Consider the following 22,323-nt stretch of genomic DNA (forward strand, 5'->3'; position numbering starts at 1 on the left):
CACTGAGTGGCTGCACTTGTTTACTGCCTGGCTTCAGTACTTTAAATAGCACTGCTAATTCTAGACAGGTTCACTTTTTGAAAGATTTACGTACGCTGAGCTGCTCTGAAGATCAAATTCTCTGTCTTGGTTGTTTTATTACAATTACAAGCCCATATTAACCAGATTTTAATGGGCTATGAGTAAACCAAGACAAACTTGCACTTACATACTATTTGTGCGACTCATGCACCTAAAATGCCAGGATGCCAAGATGACGAATCCAGACATAATAGTAGAATAAAAGTGTGTTTCCACAAAGCTATGAAATGGTCTTTTCAAAAGGAAGCTTGTTGCTCTTCGCCAGTGAAAGAAATGAATCCAGCACAAAGGACGGAGTGCCTACATTCAATCTCTGTAACACATCTTGCAGGGTTTTCCCCCTCATGCGTCTGTGTCGCCCTCTTGTGGAGGAGAACTTTACACATCAAATCTAGACCACTGTTCAGGAAGCAATAAAATAAAATTAGGTTGACTAATGTTATTTATTTTTTTTATGCCATTGCAAAATGAAACACATCACACTTAGACAAGACCAAGCAAATTTAATTGACCAATGATTATTTCTTCTTTGGACGAGGTTATAATGATTTTTATAGTAATATTAGGTTTTGGGAAGAATATTATAGCCTACAACAGCAAAGTTATTGTTAGTCCTGTTATTCTGACACTATTAGTTCCTGTGGAAATACTGCAAGAATATTTCAGTTATTGCATAGGTAGGAGATTAAAGACACCATAAAGTATGAAGACACTACAAAGTCACTAGGCCTACTAAAGGCAGACAAACTAGTCCCATAAATTCAGTCATATAAAAAAAAAGGATAAGCAGAGACACTTTACAGAGCGACGAGCCTTTACAATCTCAGTCCTGTTACAGACTCTAGCGCATCATGCTTTCTCACTGATGCTTATTCTCCACACAATAAAGATTTCATGCTTTCATCCATACAGACTAAGGCCAGTGTGTGTGTGTGTGTGTGTGTGTGTGTGTGTGTGTGTGTGTGTGTGTGTGTGTGTGTGTGTGTGTGTGTGTGTGTGTGTGTGTGTGTGTGTGTGTGTGTGTGCATTTTCCCAGCCAGAACTATGACGGACTATGGTCAATTTACAGGCACTTGCACAGGAAACCCGTGTGGGATTTCAGCTGTGCAAAATCTGATTCTGGGTCTGTAGCGTGCAGAGGAGAGCAGAGGAGAGCAGAGCAGAGCAGAGCAGAGCAGAGCAGGGCAGGCACCGCCATTTCCCTCAGTGGTTGTAGTGCTTTAAAGCCAAGCAGCAGCAGCAGCAGCAGCAGTAGCAGGAAGAGGAGGAGGAGGAGCGGCGACGGAGCGGCGGAGGCAGGAGGAGACACGCAGGGATCCGGTGTGCTAGATCGGGATGAGAGCTAGACAGAGACCCGGGTCGGATGAGTCAGCGAGTGGTGCCTGCACCCCATCTACCGCCACATCCCTATGAAATCTGAATTCACCCCAGCGGAGAAAGCGCACTTTTTTTCGGACGGGATTGGCGGAACACCCGAGCGACAACATTACATTTTCTGTTGTTGTTGTTATTACATCGTTTCTCTTTATTCCGCCCTCCCCTGGTCCTCGTTTGCCATAGCCTAGTTTTGATTTTTTTCTTCCTTTTTTTTTTTTTTTTTTTTTTTTTTAATTTTTCCACAAAGGTGGGAAAAAGGGGGGTCCGGCTGCGGAGGTGGCGGCTGTTTTCACTTCATTTCGAGCCACTTGAAGAAACCCAAACACGCCGCTGTTTTATTGTTTCTTTTTTCTAATTCTTTGTTGCATCAATAAACGAAGATGTCGGGGCAGAGCATTACGGACAGGATAACTGCAGCCCAGCACAGTGTAACGGGATCTGCCGTGTCGAAAACAGTATGCAAGGCCACTACTCACGAAATAATGGGCCCGAAAAAGAAACATTTGGACTGTGAGTATCCACCTTAAACGACGCGATGTATCACCATCCATCGGCTCTGAATGAAACCGATATTCGCTGAGTTATGGCGATGGCTGTGGCGCTGCAAGGCCTCAAAGCCTCAGGATAGGCTATGCTACCGCCGCTTGTAGCCAAACAGGCTGGTTTAAAATCGAGGAGAGGCCTGTGTGATATAGGAACAGAAATAACGAGGAGGGACGATAACCACATAGCAATGTGACACGCCTAACCATGATTTCGCATTATTTCTATCCAGTGTTCATCATCGTTTGCTGTCAAAGTAGCCTAGTCGAGCTGTCCATGGTTTTGTTCAGTCCGCAAAGCCCGCACCACCTTTCTCATCTGTAATCTGTTGTTGTAATGTGTTTATTGAATGGGTCTGGGGTGTTTACATAACATAAATTTGTGAGGAGTTGTTTATGTTGACCAAATGTTATGGGACACCTTATTCTAGCTGCTAAACAGAGGGACAAACTGGGCCCCATACCCAGGCCTAGAATGAACAGTGACAGGAATGCTCCCATAATTTCTCTGCTCATCTCCATACACCTGCAGCCAGACAGGTGTCTGTTTTCATGGCTACACACACACACATACACACACACCCCGGGCACTTTACAGGCCAGCAGAAGAAGTGATTTGAGTAAGGTGATACCGCTGGGTCTAATGATGCTGGGGACATAGCAGCAGGATGACACTGCGAGGGCTTGGATGGTACAGGAGCGAGTCGTGTGTAAGGGAAAGTCTGTGGAATGGCTGTTGTGGCTTTGTAGTGGATCTGCAGGTGTGGTGCCAGTGGTGGTGAGACAGTGCTTTGCCAGGGGACTCTATTTCTAGCCATGAGCCAGGCATGAGGAGGAGTTTCCTCGCCGCTCAGGCCATCAACGAGACTGCGATATATATACCCTGACGTAAGCATAAGACCCTAAATCCTGGTGTGATCACAGACTGATTCACTCATAGCCAGAGCACTCCCAGTCACTGCACTTGGATATGCAACAGTAGATTCTCTATTGTCTGCGCCTTTCAACACAAAAGCACTAGTAAAAGTCACTCATGCATCCCTGAAAGCCATGCTTCACAGCTTGTGAGCTTCACCAGGGGGAAACAAAAAATTAAGGTGCATGTTGTATCTCGAAAAGCACCAAGAAAGTTATAATTTTCCAGGTCCCAGATCCATGAAAGTGATCAGTGTGATCATTCATGCTTTTCAGGCATTAACCATAGCAGGAAAATAATTTCATCTGAGGCAGTGACTGTGATGAAGGTGACCATTTTTGATGTACGTTAAAGCTGCAAGCCTGTTGTTCCACACCTGTTGTGCTGCTCGGATGACTCCCCTGAGGTGAGACGAGTGAAAGCTGGCAGACTGGGACTCAGTTGGCTCATCCGAACCCAGCCAACAATCCAATGTGACTGAGGCTCAGCTCCTCTCGCACACACACACACACACATACACACAGAGAACAGGAAGCCTATATAAGATAATGTGGTTTCCCCTTGTTGACACTGCGGTGTGAAGCAGGCTCGTCACTGCCAGGATTCGGTGGGCACAGTGGCAAGTTTGTGTATAAGTTGAGTTGGATTCATTTTTGTCAGCTCAGCATGTTCCAACGCAGTTTCCCTGACTCATTCAACAGGATAGAAGTAATTACGGGTGTACTTTTTTGGAAATGGTTTTTACACTTCCTGACTTTAGAGGAAGTGTTACGAACACAACGGCCTACTTCCTTTATGTTGAGATTTTCACTTAGCTGCTGATTTTCAAGTATGACTAACAGTAATATGTGGCAACATCACACACACACACACATGCACCACTTTGGATGCTACGTGAATGCATTTGTGCACCATGAATAAATAAATAGGGATTAGCAAATAACAATGCCAACTGTAATATCTAGCAGGCTGATTACAACACGATTCCCCCTCCCCCATATTTCCCTCAGTGCCTTTATCTCCTCTCGCTATCTTCTCTGGGCAATTCAGCCAGCCATGCTAACTGCTGCTTCTCTGGAAGGTTATCCTGTCCTACTTAGAATCCCCCTCCTTTTGAAAAGTCAAATATAGGACAGAAAGGGAGGCCCAGTTACCCTGCCGGTCTGATCGTTGCTGTGAATGGCAGGGTCATGAGCACCCCTGGCTGGGCTGCTGCTAACATGAACGTATGATGAGCATATGAGCAGTGTGAAGAGTCTGGTGAACTGGGGCAAAAGTGTGTGTTGTTCGTATCTCCTGTATCGCACTGCACGGTAGTCTATTGCAGCTACGGTTTTTAAGTCAGACAGACAAGCCAATTAAGAAATGCGCCATGCCAGACAGTGTCACTGTCTACTTCTGCAGCAGTTTTGAAGTCTTCTTTTGTTCGACTGATTGCACTTGGAACTGCAGGATGAAGGGTTGATATGCACGTTGTGTATTATGCACACATTTCGAGGACGTCCTAATTTGACGTCGCCCCGTTTTGTTCAGATGTTGCATTAGCATGTCTTAGAGTACATCGATTGGCGTGGCGACAGTGTTTTGACTCAAGTGTATCGCACAAGTCGATTCAAAGTTTTCCGTCCAACTGAGGATTTAAACTGGATGCCGGCCACCGTTTCATGTCGTGGATCAGCCCGGCAGCACTGAGGGTTTCCAGCTGTTGTGGAGAGAGGTGTTGTTTAGAGCATTTGGAAATCCATATTTTCCACTTGTGAGTGCTAGAAATCACTCTTGTTGAAGGTTGCGAAATGTTACTGTCCTTACCGCACTAGGCTGTGAACTCCTATTTGAGAAACAGATATTTTTTAGAAAGGGAAGAGAAACCGTCCCTCATAGCAAAGTGACATTATTTGGTTTGATCAGTCAGTCAGAGCTTAAATGAAATTAAATTGAATTGAGCGTCCTTGTCTTTATCACTTATTAAAGCTTACCTTGGGGGATTTATTAATACTGGAAACAGGTTACCAAATTCAGTACACACTTATATTGTGTGTGTGTGTGTGTGTGTGTGTGTGTGTGTGTGTGTGTGTGTGTGTGTGTGTGTGTGTGTGTGTGTGTGAGTGATGTGCCATGGCCAACCCAGGCTTGAGTTGCACCAGCCTGTTTTTGGCTCAGGCCTGACAAAATTAGTTGTGGTGTCTGAAAGGTAATTCTCACTCTGTGTGGTCGTAGGTCACTATCAGCTTAACACCGAGCTGATAATGAATTTACCAATCAAGTTACTATCCATGACTTATTAAATCCTGTATCAGAAAAAAATTGTGATGAATAAAGTTTAAAATGTTTGACTGTCAGTAGGTGTGCCTAACCCTAACCCAGAGTGCAGGAAGTAAAACACTAAAAGCTACGACTCTAACTGATTATTTTCAGTGTTAAATCATAAATCAGTATATTTTTTTGATTAATCAGTATTAATTAATAAATATTTAGTCTGTAAAGTGTCATCGAATTGATGCTTTCAAAATGCCTCCTTAGTCTGACCAGTGGCCAAAAACCCCAAAGTATTAAGTTTATAATAATAATAGTAGTGATTTTAGTGAAGCTGTTATCAGCAAATGTTTGGGATTTTTGCTTGATAAATTACTATATATGTTGAACTTTATCAAAAGCACAAATGTGTAACACTGGATGAGGACAAGTCGTGTTTCCAAAGGACGAGCCAAAATTGAACAGCTGTGCAGATCCATCTTTTTAAAAGTAATTTTATGGCTGAATTAACCTAATGTCCGGCACGCAGCACTTAGCTGTAACCCGATCATTGGCCGGTTGATGCTGTTGTAAACGCCTGGCTGTCAGCTGCACCTTTTTCACTCAGACCTTGACAAGCCAGAGCTCAAGGCCACCGTTACCAACTAGTTAGCTGTAACCTGGTCCTTGTCACTGCGTGTACTGTTTACACTGATCTTAGAGTGTTTCGGATGAAATGACATGTCATTCGATGGCTTACCATCAATTATGCATTGAAGTGTTTCTGTAAGGAGGCCTCGGGGCTGGGTGATGAATGGATATCATGTCAATATTGTGATGTATGGTTGTCTGCCATTTTGGATATCATGATATAGTATATGTGTTGTCTCGCCCTTGTTTTATCAGGTTGCATTACAGGAAAGGGATGCAATTTCTGAACTTATTATTATTATTACACTGTACTAGCTGTTATATTATTTGCCTTGATTTGCTTAACATTCATCGCCACATTACCTATCTGCGTTTATCAAAAAATGTCCTGTTTAAATATCTTATGAAAGCACCAACAATCAGTGTCATCACAATATTGATATTGAGATGTTCGCTCAAAGATAGTGTGATATTTGATTTTATTAACATTGCTCATCACCAGCAGGCCTGGAGAACCTACAAATGATCATTTTGGGAAATCTACTGATATTTAGGTATTATTACGAGGCCCTCTGACGTTGGTTGTTCTTTCTCCCCTCAGATTTGATCCACTGCACCAATGAGATGAACGTGAACATTCCCCAACTGGCTGACTCGCTGTTTGAGAGGACCACCAACACCAGCTGGGTGGTGGTTTTCAAGTCGCTTATCTCCACACACCACCTCATGGTCTATGGCAACGAGGTGAGCCGCTTCAGTGTTGCAGGGTGGCTGGATTGCCCACCGCCCAGTGTGCCGAATGTGCTCTAATGAGACGGTCAAAATCATAATTCAGACGTGCTTGAATGACCACAGTGTATGGCTTGATAGTTAAAGTGTAATCAGTCAACAGAGTGGCAATCAACCACCTTGTGTTTAACCCCTTTTTTTCCCCCTTCTGCAGCGTTTTGTCCAGTACTTGGCTTCAAGGAATACACTATTCAACCTCAGTAATTTTTTGGACAAAAGTGGATTACAAGGTAAACATGTGATTTGGCCTCTCATTGATTTTGCCGTAAAAAGTGCTCCGTTTTACCTAAGACCAATCATTGGGTTTTCTTGAGCAAGACACTAAGGAGTTTATGAAGGTTAATGTTGCAATTTCCTTTCTTCTTCAGGTTATGACATGTCCACATTTATCCGGAGGTACAGTCGATACCTGAATGAGAAAGCTGTTTCGTACAGACAGGTTGCCTTTGACTTCACCAAAGTTAAACGAGGGTAAGGATTTCAAGCTCCAAACAGGGCTCGGTGACACATCAATAACATCAATATCATGACATTAGACTAGATATTGGCTGGCATTTTGGATATCATAATATTGTAATATGGCACAAGTGATGTCTTTTCCTGGTTTTAATGGCTGCATTAAAGTAAAGGGATGCAATTTTATGGACTTATTAGACTGTTCAAGCTGTCCTATGATATTATTATTATTATATATCTTCACAATATAGATACCAAGGTATTCAGTCAGAGATATCATGATATTTGATTTTGTCCATATCACCACACCCTACCACAAAACTTTTCTTTCCATTTTTTCAATATATTTTCTGTGTATGTGGAAGCAAATTTCTTTATGCTGTGCAGTTTTGCAATTTTGTATGTATAACTGTAACTTACAAGCTGCTCTGCATGCTTTTCCTTCCCTCCCTGCCTCCTCTCTACCCCTTTCCTCTCCCTCTCTACTCTCTCTCTCGCCTGTGCCCTCTCCTGCTCTGACACCGCATGTGTCCATGCAGAGTGGATGGTGTGATGAGGACCATGAATACAGAGAAGCTGCTGAAGACTATCCCCATTATTCAGAACCAGATGGATGCCCTCCTCGATTTCAATGTGAGTTTAAGGTGAAGCCACCCGGTGCTGCGCTGTGTGTATAATGAAAAGCGGCTTGCCTGGAGTGTGCACGCTGTGTCGAGGCTGATGCCCGATGAAAGTGAAGGGAGATGTGTTGTCTTACTTCCATATACCTGCTCTGTTTTTTATTTATTTATTTATTTATTTATTTTGTATGTCTGCACAGCCACCACTGTCAGGTGAACCTATGAGATAAATGTCCAGCCTGTATGTAAACTTGGCTGATTGCTTTCCCTCAGGTCAATGCCAATGAGCTGACTAATGGAGTCATCAATGCTGCCTTTATGCTCCTCTTCAAAGATTCGATCCGGCTCTTTGCTGCTTATAATGAAGGCATTATCAACCTGCTTGGTAAGACCTTAAGACAGCTTACTTCTTCACCAAGGACTATTGTTTTAGTTTGTATTTATATTGCAAAGGAGGGACTATGATCACACATTAGTTAGTGTAATAATAATATGTTTTTATTATGTACTGCCAGCACTGTAAATGGTATACACATCATTTTGCATCATTATGCTCTGATGATGACTTCATACTCATGCCATAGGTTCCCTCTATAGAGAAGATGATATGACTAGACTTGGCAGCACCTTGCTGCATAGATTTGTGCATTAATGATGGAATATTGATATTCGTGAAATTATTAGGGTTGCAAAGGGGCGGAAAATTTCTGGTAAATTTCGGGAAGCATTCCGGAAACTTTCCACGGGAAGTTCAGCTGGGGAATTTTGGAAATTTTGTTTTGTCATAAGAAGACATGCTTGCAAACTAATGACAGTTTTGACTTTGACTTATTTTGAGTAGATTTTTTTTTCTCAGTCCTTCAAGATTGATGGCGGATAAATGAATAGAAATAGGCTCAATGAATAGATGAGCACTCCTCAGTCAGCATGCTAAATCAAACTATAACCTACATTCTTGTATGATAACTGTATTTGTATGAAGACTGGCAAGCAGAAGGCAGAAGAACCAGCATCACAGTTGAGCTAGCTAGCACCATGATAGATAGCCTCTTAAATAGCCACTGTATAAACACATTTTGTCTTATTTCCAGTTAAACTTTAATACCATAGGTCAAATATATTTACCCCAATCATATCATCAAAACCTTCTTGACTGGATGCAGTCTGTGGGCTAAAATGTAGGCCTGGTCGTGTGGCCTCAGTCGTCCTGCTGCAGTGTGCAGGATTCTAGAAATGATCTGTGCATGAGTTGGTGCAGAAATTCAACTGAGTTTGCATTAAATCTGGTTGTTTTAACCAGGATTATGCTGCAAGATGGTTTTTCTTCAACTACATTAAGTTCACGCTCATAGGCTAACACGCAATTTTGCAAATTTCCAGATTATTCCTGTAAATTCCTTAATTAATTCCCATATATTCCCATTAATTCCCATTGAAAGTTTCCAACTTTGAAAATTCCCAGAATTTTGCAATGCTAGAAATTATAACCCCTTAGTGCGTTAAGGATTTGAGTTCATATCAGTACTTGTGCCGAAACGACTGGTTAATAAATCAGTGAGGCGATCAACAGAAAATGAATCTGTGCGAAGCTCCATAATCAATTAATTGTTTTACACATATATCCAGTAAAAATCCCAAACATTTTAATGATTGCAACTCATTGAGATGCTAAGATTGTATTTCTTTTCTCTGTCATATCGATAAGAAATTCATACTTCATACAAATTCATACAGCTCATGTGAAGACATTGACTTCACATGAGCATTTGTCTTTATTTTTGACTCTTTTTAGAATAAACAGTTGATCACTTAGTGAACAAAATATTTGCTCGGTTAATCGCCAATACAAATAATTTTTAACTGCAGCCTTTATTAATATTTCCCATAAGTTGTGAGGACATGTATGTTGACTGAAAATTTAGCTAATTAATGCATTAATTGTCCAAGAAGATAGCTAAGAAAAAAAGGCATAAAGGCATAAATCAGTGACTTCTTATGTTGTGATACTATATACCCTGGGGCTTGTGTTGACTCTAGTGCCTGTTGTTAATCGATTTACATTGAAGAATTCTTAAGTTTATCCTTGGAGTTTGTGCCTGGAAAATCTAAATAAGCGCAATCTTTTTTTTTTTCCCCAACCAAACAGAGAAATACTTTGACATGAAGAAGACTCAGTGTAAAGAAGGCCTGGACATTTACAAGAAGTTCCTCACCCGAATGACCCGGATATCAGAGTTCCTCAAAGTAGCAGAGGTGACTTCCGCTTAACATTTTGTCTCATGTTTTAGAGGCACTGACATGAATCACTGTGTGCACGGTGAAGTCACTATAACAGTAAGTGATAATATTGGGTTATAGACAGCATTGTAACTTGGTTTCCGCTCTCTAATGACAGCAGGTGGGCATCGATCGAGGAGACATCCCAGACCTTTCTCAGGTAAGCACTGACCATCTGCAGCCAGAATGAGGAGGGAGCCCTACAGTACACTTACAGTGATCAGATGAGAGAGAGTACTTTCTGTGCACAAAATGCAGGCATACTCCTTTCTGTTTGTCTCACAGTAAATACACAGACTATTCACTCATCCTCAGCCCTCTTTCTTTCTTTTTCTGTCTTTCTTTCTCTCTTTCTCTCTACCTTCCACATTCTCACTGTCCTATTTAATCAGTATTGTCACCCTGTTCAGATCGTTACACTCCACCCTGCACAAATGTTCTTTGAGATAAAACACTTTGCATGATGTCTTTCTTTAGCGCATGTTGCCAGAGGAGGTCTTCTTCTTCTTCTTCTTCTTTTTCTTCTTCTTAGCCTTCTTCTTGGTCTTCTTCTACTTATCCTTCTATCTTTTCTCCTCCTTTCTACAGCAAATAAAGGTGTTAAGTCCAGGATATGTGTCTTAGAAATAAATCAGCATTAGTTGGCCTGTTGCGATTGCAATTCAGTCGCAGCATATCTGCACAGTGACAGTGAGATGTTTTGCAAGAATTGTGCGCAAACGATTGTGCTGTGGGCGGCCAATGTTAAAATGAGCATTTTATTCCGAGAACTGCAGTTTAAATACGTTCCTCTCTGACTGTCACCACCTTTATATTCTGTATTTCCCCCTTATCTTTCCACTGTAGTTCACAGTTTGTGTAAGTACTATCATCTCACTCTTCTTCTATGTCTGTGACTTGGTTTAGTGTTGTCTTTTGCATGCCTCTGCTCTGACTCTGTCTCCTACATCGTGGTGAAAACAGTTGAAGGAAAAAACACTCTCTGTGGTAAATTACGTTCACTTTGTCACATCGAGGTGTGAACTAGCGTAGCTCATCAAAAAATGGCTGCCCTGTTGTGCTTAGACATGGTCAATTCAACAATGCCCAGGTTGTTGAAAGTGCCGTGGTGTATCATTCCACACAGATGCTGTTCTCATCCAAAATAGCTTTCCAGCTGGAATGCAGTCATTCATCAGTGGTGGGCAACTTGTAGTCCCAGATTGTCTGCTTGAAATACAGCTATCTATACAGTAGTCTTGGAGCAAAGTGCTGAGCTCCCAATCAGAGATATGAATTGGCTACAGAGTGGTGTATTGTATCACGCATAGTGTGGTCTGTTCTAGTTGCCCACCACTGCCCTAAATGGTCTTGGTGTCCGTACGGTCGACATGCTCTGTGCATCAACCACATGCTGACTGTGTGTTTTCGATGATCACAGGCTCCCAGTAGCCTCCTCGAAGCTCTGGAGCAGCACTTGGCCTCCTTAGAGGGCAAGAAGGTCAAAGACTCCACTGCAGCCAGCAGGTATGCTCGTCCACTCCTGTTTTCTTCAGCTAAGAAACAAAGCAAAAATCAGAAATATCTTGTCTTCCAGGGACCTCAAACTTTTAACTTTCATTTTCTCCCGTCTAGATTATTGTAACTCCCACTACACATGCCTTAGTCAAGCCACTTTAAATCATTTAGAGTTGGTTCAGAATGCAGCTGCCAGATTATTAACTAGAACTAGCTGTAGGTCCCACATTACCCCTGTTCAGGAAAATCCAGAATAAACTATAAAATCATATTGGATCCTCAAATCTTGTCCTTTTATCCATCTCCGGCTCCAAATGCCAAACAAAAGGTGACCACGCCTATGCAGTTTTAGCGACAACCATTAAGGATAATCTTCCCCAACACATTAGATTTGCTGAATCTCTCGACTGTTTTAAGCAGTTTCTAAAGACTCGACTATATACGCAAGCCTTATCATAGATCTCCAGTTAAGATCTTTGGAAAGACTCTTTTTTGTGGGTGTGTATTTTTCATGAATTTGTTTTTATTTTCCATGTGTTTAAAGCGTTTTAAAAGTGCTATTTAAGTAATGATTTACTTACTTACTTTCTTGTATGGAGGTATGAAATGTCATGATTAACAGTAATGGCTTTGTTCATGAAGCATCTAGTGAGGGTCTGTGTGTGTCTTTTCATTCAGGGCCAGCACTCTGTCAAATGCAGTCTCATCTCTGGCAAGTACGGGGATGTCTTTCACTAAAGTGGATGAGCGGGAGAAACAGGCAGCTCTTGAGGAAGAACAGGCTCGTCTCAAAGCTCTGAAGGTAGCGATGTTATTTGAAAAACACACACAGCCAATGTATGATGAAGAGCATTTTGTTTTTTGCGGTGTCTTTGTAATGTGCTTGTTTGAATTGGACTTCCCGCTCAGGAGCAAAGGCTCAAGGAGCTCTCCAAGAGGCCCTCCTTCGCCACCACCGACACATCACCGATCTCCACCACCGGGGGCACCATCAGCACAGCACCAGCCATTGACCTCTTCTCCACACCCAGCTGCTCCAATGGGTACTGTTTTACGTCTGAATAACCCAAAGCAGTGGCTCTCAGCCTGTGGTCCGGGGACTCCCAGGGGTCCCTCAAGGGGCTCCTCAAGTTACCCCAATAAGAGATTGTATAAGAATGACTATTCTGTTCATAGACTTTCTGCAGGATAGACAGTTATGGAATAACTAAATCTTATCAGATGGAGATCCCTGAGACTGCATCTGATCAAATACAGGTCCATGTCCTGATGTGTATCAGTTTGGGGCTTCTTGACATCAAAAAGGTTGAGAACCACTGACCCACAGTATTAACAAGTTTTCAAAGATTAAATGATATTGAAAAAGTTTGGGAGAGCTGCAAGGAAGCCTTTTGATTAAAGAACAAGGATTTGTTAATACAGTTGCTGTTGACTATGGATTGGATTCTGTTTGTCTGTCCATCTGTCCATCCGTTACATGTATTTTCTTAGCCTCTGCTGGCCTGATTTGGATGAAATTTGGGGAAATGGTGGATATTAACTCTGGTTTCCAGCATTTCAAATTTAATTATGATTGACCCTTCACAGTGCCACCACCAGACTAAGAGCGCCCATAAGCTCCACAACATCTAGCACTGCTGGGTCAAATCTAGTTAACCTATGGGGAATTTTCCAGTATCCACTATCCATACAATCAAGCTGAGTGGCCCACCACAGTGCCACCAACAGGCCACAAAGTCCCCAAGCTTTAAGCTGCAATGCCTTAGACACTGCACATCACACATACAAAATGAATTCCACCATTACACCTAGGGTGACTTGCACCCATTGTTGGGGGACGTCATTTGTCACTGTTGATTTGCTCTTTGGAGCATCTTGAATTCATTTTTTTTGTGCTAAATGTGCTATGGGAATAATTTTGGTTGACTGAATGGAAGCATATGAGTTGAAAATACCTGGACTTGTCAGTGTGACAGATGCTTTGAATTCTGTCTGCAGTGCTCTGAAGATGGAGAGTGACCTGTTTGACCTGCAGTCGACCTTCCAGCCCTCCATGCAGTCCGGCTCCACGGGGCTTCCAGTGGCAACAGCCTGGGCAGGTAAGGAGCCGGCTAATCACCGTGCTCAGCTGACGTGTGTGCTCCAGGACTTTCATGACCTGTTCTGCATGCTCTCCTTCTCTTGTTGTTGTCTGACTCTGATGTCGACCTCTTCCTCTCTACTCTCTGTCTTTCTTTCCTCTGCCTGCCTAGATCCTTTCACCTCTGCTGAAGCTGGAGATGATTCCATGCCAAACCTTAACCCTTTCCTCTCAAAACTCGTTGTCGATGCCGCTCACTTACCTGTCGTGTCTTCAGACGGTGTTAGCTTTTCCTCTAGGACATCCGGTCATGAAATGTTTGGTGGTAATGACTCATTTTGTATCTCCTCAAAGGTCTTGTCTTTCTCTCTCGTGTTCATACGCATGTCTGGCTCGCATGCTAAATGTGCTCTGTCATTTGAATGTTGATAAGTTGTCCGTGCTAAGGTTTAAATTCTCTTATCTTTTCATGTCTGTCTCGACCACATTGCGACTCATACAAAGCTGAAACTGCTTTCCTTTTTTGGCTAAAACACCAATTCACATTTCCCCTACTAAGCAACCGAACAAACTACTTCCATTTCCCGCTGTAGAAAAGCCATGCACCCATCTGCTTAACAGTTGCCTCTCCCTTCATTCTCTCTTTTTACAGTTTGGTGCTGCTGTGTTGTACTGTAACAGAAACATACCGTAGAGCTTTGAGTTGAAAACTGTTCTTCTTTTACCAACACTATTTTTGATTCTCCAGATCGTTACAATCCCTTTATTGACACAAACTCATCCGTTTCAACCAATTACAAACGCACAGTGCGGATAGAACACTCCATCTCAGGTACTTCGATGGCTCACCATCTCAGCCTATGTTTCCTGAGCTCTGGCAAACATAGGATCCTGACCCTATGCAGTACCCATGGGCCCTCAGTCTTAAATTTACAGTAGAAAATGTGTACATTGACCTATCCTAATCCTGCTCCTTTAGGGCCATTTCTATGCTGTTCTGCAGTGTCTTACCGTTCTAAAAACTCTTTAATTTAACTTTAAATGAACTGAAATGTCTGCAGTCAGTAACTAAGAAAGTGTTATACATGTTGGCTGTTTTCTTCCTGCCTGTATTGCTATTATTTCCCACCTGTCTTTCTGGCCTTGCCTTGAAATGCCTTTCCTTTTGGTCTCTTTCTCTGTCTCTCTCTAACTCCTCCTGCTTCCTGTGGCGTGTCAGACTCCTTCTGTGGTCCAGTGTCCATTGCCCAGCACCTCCCACATCAGGCTCCCTTCCACACTGAGCCCTCTTCTGTAGCAGGTCTATTCAGAGGTAGAGTACTGAAGACTAGCATATTCCATGGCAGATCACTGCAACCTGTCAGATATGGAGGCAGTATTCAGTAGAATAGCCTGTAGAGGATTAAACTTTGGTGAGCTGGTGTCCAGTGAGTGATCTGATCACTGTACTTCCACATGCCAGGGCAGAATCCAAAAGTCACGGTCCGAGCAGCGTCCTGTTTTCATGAGAAATTTTACTGGGTTCCCACAGACGGTGAAAAATTTGTAGATTTGAGAAGATAATTGCTAGGCTTTGAATATTTTCAAAATGAATAAATGGCCTTGAAAGCACCTGACTTTGTATTGAAAACATCACAGCTCCTCAGCTCTCTTGGCCTTACTGCGTCTATGGATCAACACTTTAGGTCCTGAAGAAATACCTTATGAGAAATACCTTCCCTGGTTGGGATCAATAAAGTATATCTATCTATCTATCAGCTGTTACAGATTTAAAATGAATGATTTTACCAGGGTATCATTATTTGACAAGATCATGCGAAAAAATCGAATCTCTCTGATGTTTAATTTTGACTAGTGTCAAGTCATCGCTCAAAACATGCCAATTGTAAGTCCTTGGATTTGACTAAGCAAAAAAAAAAATTGTCCAAGAAAATGTGGGAACCCTGATTTTACTTTTATTGTAATTCAGTGTTTGAGCTGCATACTTTTTCATCTCTTTCTGAAGGATACTCAACGCCACAGGCTCCTCCGCAGCAGTCAGCAGGGGGACTCCAGGTGGACTTTGAGTCAGTTTTTGGAGCCAAAGCCACAGGCAGCAACAGCCTCAGTTCTGATGGTGAGGATCTCAAACTTTTGAATTTAAGTAGTTGAATGTGAAATGGTTACACTTTTCTGTATTCTTGAAGGAAAAGCACTCGATTTTATATTTAACATGAAGCAACAGAAGCCTTCTTTGCATATAGCATTTGCCTATGTTCAGTGTAAAAATAAATCAAACAAAAGTCACTCAAGTGAGCCAACATTAATGTCACGCAAGAGAGAAGTTAATCATAAAATGTGCTTAAAAAAGGGGGACCGTCTGGACTGTCTGTGGGGTGCTCACTGCTTTCACAAGCCTCTATAATAGGTTTCTTACCCTCCACAAAAGGTCACCACTAGCTGACCCTGACAGTTTCATTTTTCTCACAGAAATATTGGAAAAAAATCTGGCATACTTGGTGTTTGACTTTTTTTCGGTCCATTGGTCAAAGCCTCACATACAGTAACTGAAAACACATGTGACACCAGGCCACATATTGTAAATCTGACATGTTTGACACTATCTTTCTTCTTGTCTCTAAGCAAACCTATGTGGAAATGAACCTCAAACCATAAAGTTAGTTATTGCTCGGCAGAAAAATGAGCAACATTGTGCGTAACAGCTCACATTTTGCATTTTGTCACTGCAGTTTCAAAAGACAGAGCACCATTAAAAAGCGCTGTTTATAACCCAGTGATACATTATGTGCTGTTAGTGAAACCCTTGTGTGTCCTGTCAGATATTACTGGCGGCATTCTGAAACCCACTCTGGCCGGATCCAACCAGCCCTCCAATCAGCAGCCAGAGAAGCTGGTGTCAGATGACCTTGACTCCACCCTGGCCAACCTTGTGGGCAGTAAGTATTCTGCTTTCGGCTGCTGTGCCGCTCAGCTCTAAATAAAGATACACACAGATGAAGAAAACACAAACAAACATTTATGTAGGCATAACCTGAAATTATGACCTGAAACAAGCTGCATCACTCAGTTGTGCGTGCAGACAGATGTTTGTGGATAGACATCTGACATCTTCCCTGCAATTTCTTTTTTCTTTTTAGACCTTGGCATCGGAAATGGCACGGCGAAAAAGTAAGTGATTGGCCGGCGGTCACCGCCTTTACGCAGCCACTCTGCTGCATGGTGACAAATACAGTGCTGTGTGTTCTGGAGCAGTCAGACGCTGCTGCTAATATTAACTGTCTTAATCTACAGTGACATCCACTGGAGCCAGCCTGGGGAGAAGAGGCTGACCGGCGGAACCAACTGGCAACCCAAGGCAGCGCCAACCACAACCTGGAACCCTGTTTCCATGGTGATACACACTGGGCCCTTACTGTAGTGCTCATGCCGTCTGTCTGTGCTTTAATGTTGCTCTCTTTTCAGTGTGCTCCTCTTTTACTGCTAACAATTTTTAATTTTTTTTTTTTAAGTTTTTATGTTAGGTTGTTTTTTGTATGTGTCTTTGCCACATAGTTTGGCGTCTGTGTACAGATGCATCCTTATGAAAAAAATTTTTTTTTAAATAATTTACTTAAAACAATTACAGCTCCAGTAATTCAAATGGCAAGAGCTAGAGACTTGCACCATGGAATTAGCTTGGACAGATTCACAAAAGTCATACGCCAAAAGTCAAAGACCTCAGCAATTTTTATTTCTGCAGCTTTGATGTTTTTAGATAGAATTCATATTAAGACTCCCCATGTGTTGTGTGAAGACAAGCTTGTAGGCGTGAAAAATATTTACTAATTATTGCCTAAGATGCACTGATGCTGGTATTGATCCAGACATAATTCACTGATTCAGATATCGGACTGCCGTTACCAATCCATGTACTGATGTGCGATAGACACATACTCACACAGACACACTCACACACATACACACACAGCCGCCTGTAGTGTTCCTATAATACAGGGAGGTGTTCTTCTTCAGCCATGCCTTTCTAGATGTATTGTACTGAATACAGTATAGCGCCACAGTGGTGTGTGCTGGAATTGCATTCAAATTAGAAAATTCCATTGCCGTGCTCATTATTATGAGCGAAATCTACTTATTTGTAGTTTCTAAAGCATTGCTGTACATGTTCAAGTTTTTTGAAACGTCAGAGGAGTTGCCATAGCAATTTGCACTACACCTGGTTGTGTGTGAAGCCTACTTAATCTACAGTTCAAATACATTTTTAGGAAATACATTTAAATTTAATGCATTTTTCTATATTTTTTGCACTTTTACTAAGACATTGTGTGGGGTTAACTACAGCCTCATGTAAAATTGCACATAGTACCAAGAGCGAGAATAATAATAATAATAATAAAGATAATTATTATTATAACCAATAAAAGGGAGCATGGTTCTTGGTACCCAAAGCTCATGTATCTGAATTGGATGGGAGCTGGAAAAAAGTGCATCCTAAATTATTGCATAAATCAGATTAGACAATGATTGTATCTCAGTGTAAGTAGTTATGTTATACTGATTTTGACAGGATGTTAGGCAGCTCAAGTACCTCTTGGTGATGGAGAAATGCTGTGTTTTCATTGGCCTATTTATGTCTCTGCAGCCCCCCTCAGTCATGGCCTTCCCTGCCACCACACCCACAGGCATGATGGGATATGGCATGGTCAGTATTATGACAAATGCATGCCTCTGTGCACTAGTAATCTAGCCCTGGTCCCATCTAATATTATGTGGGATTAAATTTGAAAAGCAGAATGCAGCAATGTTATTTCAGTGATAGAGCCAGAGCACTGTACCGCTGGAATATGTTTGATCCCTGTGTTGTGTGTCGCAGCCTCCACAGATGGGCTCCATGGGGATGATGAATCAACCCACCATGATGTACACCCAGCCAGTCATGAGGCCACCCAACCCCTTTGGCTCTGTGTCCAGCGCTCAGGTGGGTGCGAGGCAGTCTGGCTCCTCGGCCAATCCAGTGCATGATAAAGTCAGTGTGTATTTATGCTGTGCAAGTTTGAGAGGACTGTGCTGTGTAGTGTACCATAGTTAGCTGTTGTGTAAGTCCAGTTGTGAGTGTGGATACTGTGCCACCCCAGTGATGATGACAGCAGTTTAACTCCAGACCCTTCACTCTGTGGAGCAGAAAGGGTCAAAACTGTCAGTCATCACCTTCCTTATGACTCCCTGTTTTTCCCCATAACTCCTTTTTTTTTCATTAAACCTTTCTTTCATTTATCACAACTTTATTTTTCCAAACTAATCTCCTCACTCCTCCACTCTTTGTACTGACTCTGACTCTTCCTCTGGTCCTCCTACTTCCTTTGTTTCTTCCTGTCCCTCCTGAACTAGCCCTCTGCAGCCTCTAGTCCTTCCAGCCAGAGTCCTCTCCGAGCCCCTGGACAGGACCCATTTGCACAGCTCTCTCTCAAGGATTTCTTGTAGAGCATCTCTTTAGGTACAGCATGCTCTTTGCTTGCGGATGCACCTGCATGCATTGCATGCCCAATGCTAATACCCTTTATTTCTTTTTTTATCTTCTCTTGTTCCATTTGCATACTCTCTGTCTCCTTCATCTGATCAGATGCTACCTCTGTTTTTCTCTTGTTGCTTATCTTGACCTTGTTGCTTTTGAATTTCTTGCCCGCTTTGAAGGATTTACCTTATTGGCTATGTTCACAATACAGGTGGAAGTGGCCCAGATCTGATTTTTTTTTTTTTCCTCCCGCCAGAGCAGTGTGGACATTAAAAATTAATAATTAATTCTGATTCCTTATCTGTTACACAACAATGCAACCTGAGTCCGAATGTTACATCGATTTCATGTGGTTTTTATGTCACGCTTCACGGCACAGATCAATGTCACCAGCAATAGCAGCAAAAAAAACGTTAACTCCTTCACATAAACCCAAGCTGCCATTGTTTTTTTTGCTGCACCATTACAACAAATAGAATATATCTAGCTGTCTTGTGTGTCATTTTATACACGTTTCTCTGTAATTCAGCAGGACATATTTGGTGTCTGGAACCCTTGCGTTCTGAGCTAGAATTTAAAACCCACCGATGGGAGCAGTGAGGTTGTGGACGCTAAACATCTCATCTTCATTTTCATCAGTGGGCAACGTCTCATGCAAGCTTCACTGCAAACACTGCTTAAAAAACACAAGGGCCACATGCATAAATGTACAAAACCCCTTTTGATATATGGACTGAGATTTCTAAAACAGGATCATGTGCATGCATCTGACAAAAAGAATGTGTATGCATATTTCTGGCTTTGTGCATGCACACTTGTAGCGATGAATCTACACGGAGATTTATGCACGTGGCCCTAACTGGTCTGCTATTTCACCAGCTTTCGCGATGCCCTGTCTCGCAAACACGATGCCATTTGCTGTTGCTCATTTGTGTGTCCTGGTCGTTTCACAGTAGAGGTCTGTTCATGCTCATTTCGGATATGGGTCACTTTTCAAACAAGAACGAGAACAGTTGAGACAGAAATACCAGGGCAATAAAAATCAGGATTGAGCAGTAAGGCCTGTAATGTGAATGTAGCTTGTGCTGACCTTTTGTTCTCATACATGTCATCGCATAATGCGCTACGGTGGAAATTGCTGGATTTAATTGACTGACTGTCCAGTGTTTTAGCCTGTCTGTAATCCTGTGTGTTGCTCTTCCCACAGATGCAGTTCATGTAATTTGAAGGAAGTGTCTCTCAGAAGATGAAGCACTTAGCAGCAAAGCTTTGTCCTCGTTGCAGTCTAACTCTTCAGAGAAACATTCACACGCCCCCAAATACAGACATGTCAAGAACACAATGGTGCAATGACTGTCAGAAACCATGGTAACCATGTCCAAATGACGTTTGGCGATAACTCACACCCATTATTCTGTAATTTGTCCAAGATATCGAGTGATGCTGCTGTCTAACCCCCTTATAAGGATTCCTCATCCATTTTACAGTATAATCTGTAAAGATAGTTATGGGTGCTGAGAAACTTTGATATTATGTATTTGGAAATGCTGTGGTTGGATGTAAAGGCTCGATGTTCTGCTGGGAGGGGAGGGGAGGGGGAGATGCGGGGAAAAGGAGGAGAGGAGTCCTTCCCTTTCTTGATCCGATCATCAGTCATCCATTTCCTACAGTTATTTAACTGTCACTAAGTAGTGATGCTAATGACGTTTACACCTGTTTAGTTTTTGTCTTTTTTACCGTGTTTACAGTAGACATTCCTTGTGTGTTGTTTGTATTTATTTATGATTATTGGTTTAAGATTGGGGAAAAAAAATATTGTAAAATCTACAGTACATTGAACACCTGTGGGAGTGCTTCAGCATTAAACAAGGATCTCAGACTGTATCATTGAGAGGTAGAGTTAAAAAAAATAGCTATTATATAAAATTACACCTATTAAGCGGAATGATAGAGCACTAAATATTCTCCAAGTTTTGTGTTAAGAACAATTTTTACTAGATGAAAGATTTCACAGTCTCCATTGTACTTAAAGTGCAGGGGTTAGAGTATGAGTCAGTTATCAACCGTATATAGTCGATTCTGTGCCTAGGGTTTTTGCAATGGAACAGTTTTCTGTCTAGTTGAAAAAAAAAAAAAAAAAAAAAACACTTCATCCACGATTCTGAAGCATCGCACTGGGTGATGGGCTCCATTTGCTTTAAGCTTGGCATGCCATTGACTCACTGACCGTATTCAAGGCTGCCTTTACTCTGAATGTGAACGAGTTGTCTTCATGTTGCACACATCTTTCCACACTAGCTGCCCCTCCTCAGTTCCTCACTGGGGTGTGACGAGAGGACAGTGTCTCTGGTTTGTCGGCTGTTGCTGCAGTTCTGGAAAAGGGTCACAGTGTCGATGTAAATTAATTGTATAAAGATCCACAGGACCAGGGTGGAGTGGAGCACTGTTGATCGGTGCTCTGTGTATATAAAAACTGACTGTTCGTTGAAAGTGAAAGATGTATGAAATATGAAAGCAATTCAATCAAATTTGACTCTACCTAAGTTTGATTCAGGATATTCTCTGCGTTTGTCTCACGCAGATATTTTCTTTATGTAATTAGAACGTGTAGCAGACAATGAGGTCTTTTCTTTCTTTTTCAAATAAAGAGCAGCTTCCACAAAGTGCTGTTGCATCATTGTGTAAAGGTAAATACCCCAGGGTTGTTCCTGCCACTTCTTCACTGTAGTGAATTTTTACTGGTGACACTGGCCTATGGCGTAAAAGGGAGACATATTTGGTTTTTAGTCATCAGTGAACTTATTTTTCAGTCCTTCAACTAATGTGTCAAGCTATGCACTCTACCATCTTCTACCATTAATTACACATTAAATTGATCAGTGATAGACAATTGATCCGATCAATAAGGCTTAGATTTATGGTGCCTATGGGCCAGTAGTTTTAATTGAATTTATACAACAGTTTCACCCAAGCCAAACTTCAGACACATTTTTTCCAGTATGTCAAATGTAATATATATATATATATATATTGTTACCATTATATATGTCTGTTAAATCTGGTTGCCAGCATGATTTCTGATTTATCCATTCAGTATGAAAAACAATTGGTTGTTTTTTGTTCCTGATGACGTTTTTAGACGTCTTCAAGTTTCCAACCATGCCTGAGATTTGTGGAATTGTAAAAGGTGTGTCAGACTGTATGAGGATTGGTGATTCATTCTCTGGGAAAGTTAAGTAATATCACAGAATATTATCCATGGGCCAGCTAAAGAATACACCAGAATGATTTTTCCA

General features: G+C 41.9%; 1 protein-coding gene across 9 annotated transcripts; it reads left to right on the forward strand.

Moving 5' to 3' along the window:
- Positions 1-1,260: 1,260 nt before the first annotated feature.
- picalmb (phosphatidylinositol binding clathrin assembly protein b) lies at positions 1,261-21,690 on the forward strand. 9 transcript variants are annotated; one of them, XM_030066503.1, is made up of 24 exons: positions 1,261-1,968; positions 6,401-6,543; positions 6,743-6,818; positions 6,957-7,059; positions 7,584-7,677; positions 7,938-8,049; positions 9,811-9,917; positions 10,060-10,101; positions 10,905-10,928; positions 11,362-11,447; positions 12,117-12,240; positions 12,348-12,481; positions 13,437-13,537; positions 13,691-13,843; positions 14,267-14,350; positions 14,738-14,830; positions 15,524-15,634; positions 16,338-16,454; positions 16,656-16,686; positions 16,810-16,909; positions 18,158-18,217; positions 18,389-18,493; positions 18,904-19,009; positions 20,235-21,690. In XM_030066503.1, exons 1-23 carry the CDS (start codon positions 1,839-1,841, stop codon positions 18,994-18,996), a joined length of 2,223 nt encoding a protein of 740 aa, XP_029922363.1. In that variant the 5' UTR covers positions 1,261-1,838; the 3' UTR covers positions 18,997-19,009; positions 20,235-21,690. The 9 variants fall into 9 exon arrangements, with proteins under 9 accessions (XP_029922363.1, XP_029922364.1, XP_029922365.1 ...); XM_030066504.1 differs by lacking the exon at positions 10,905-10,928 and adding an exon at positions 10,788-10,799 and having other exon boundaries at positions 1,262-1,968; XM_030066505.1 differs by lacking the exon at positions 10,905-10,928 and having other exon boundaries at positions 1,262-1,968.
- Positions 21,691-22,323: the final 633 nt, after the last annotated feature.

This window comes from Myripristis murdjan, chromosome 13 (assembly GCF_902150065.1).
Source record: "Myripristis murdjan chromosome 13, fMyrMur1.1, whole genome shotgun sequence".
NCBI lineage: Eukaryota > Metazoa > Chordata > Actinopteri > Holocentriformes > Holocentridae > Myripristis > Myripristis murdjan.

Bases quoted from the DNA above. Each gene is read 5' to 3' on its own strand.
- picalmb (XM_030066503.1), top strand. From the start codon at position 1,839: ATGTCGGGGCAGAGCATTACGGACAGGATAACTGCAGCCCAGCACAGT. The intron at 14,351-14,737 runs GTACTTCGATGG...GTGGCGTGTCAG, and splicing joins GATAGAACACTCCATCTCAG to ACTCCTTCTGTGGTCCAGTG. The intron at 14,831-15,523 runs GTAGAGTACTGA...CTCTTTCTGAAG, and splicing joins TGTAGCAGGTCTATTCAGAG to GATACTCAACGCCACAGGCT.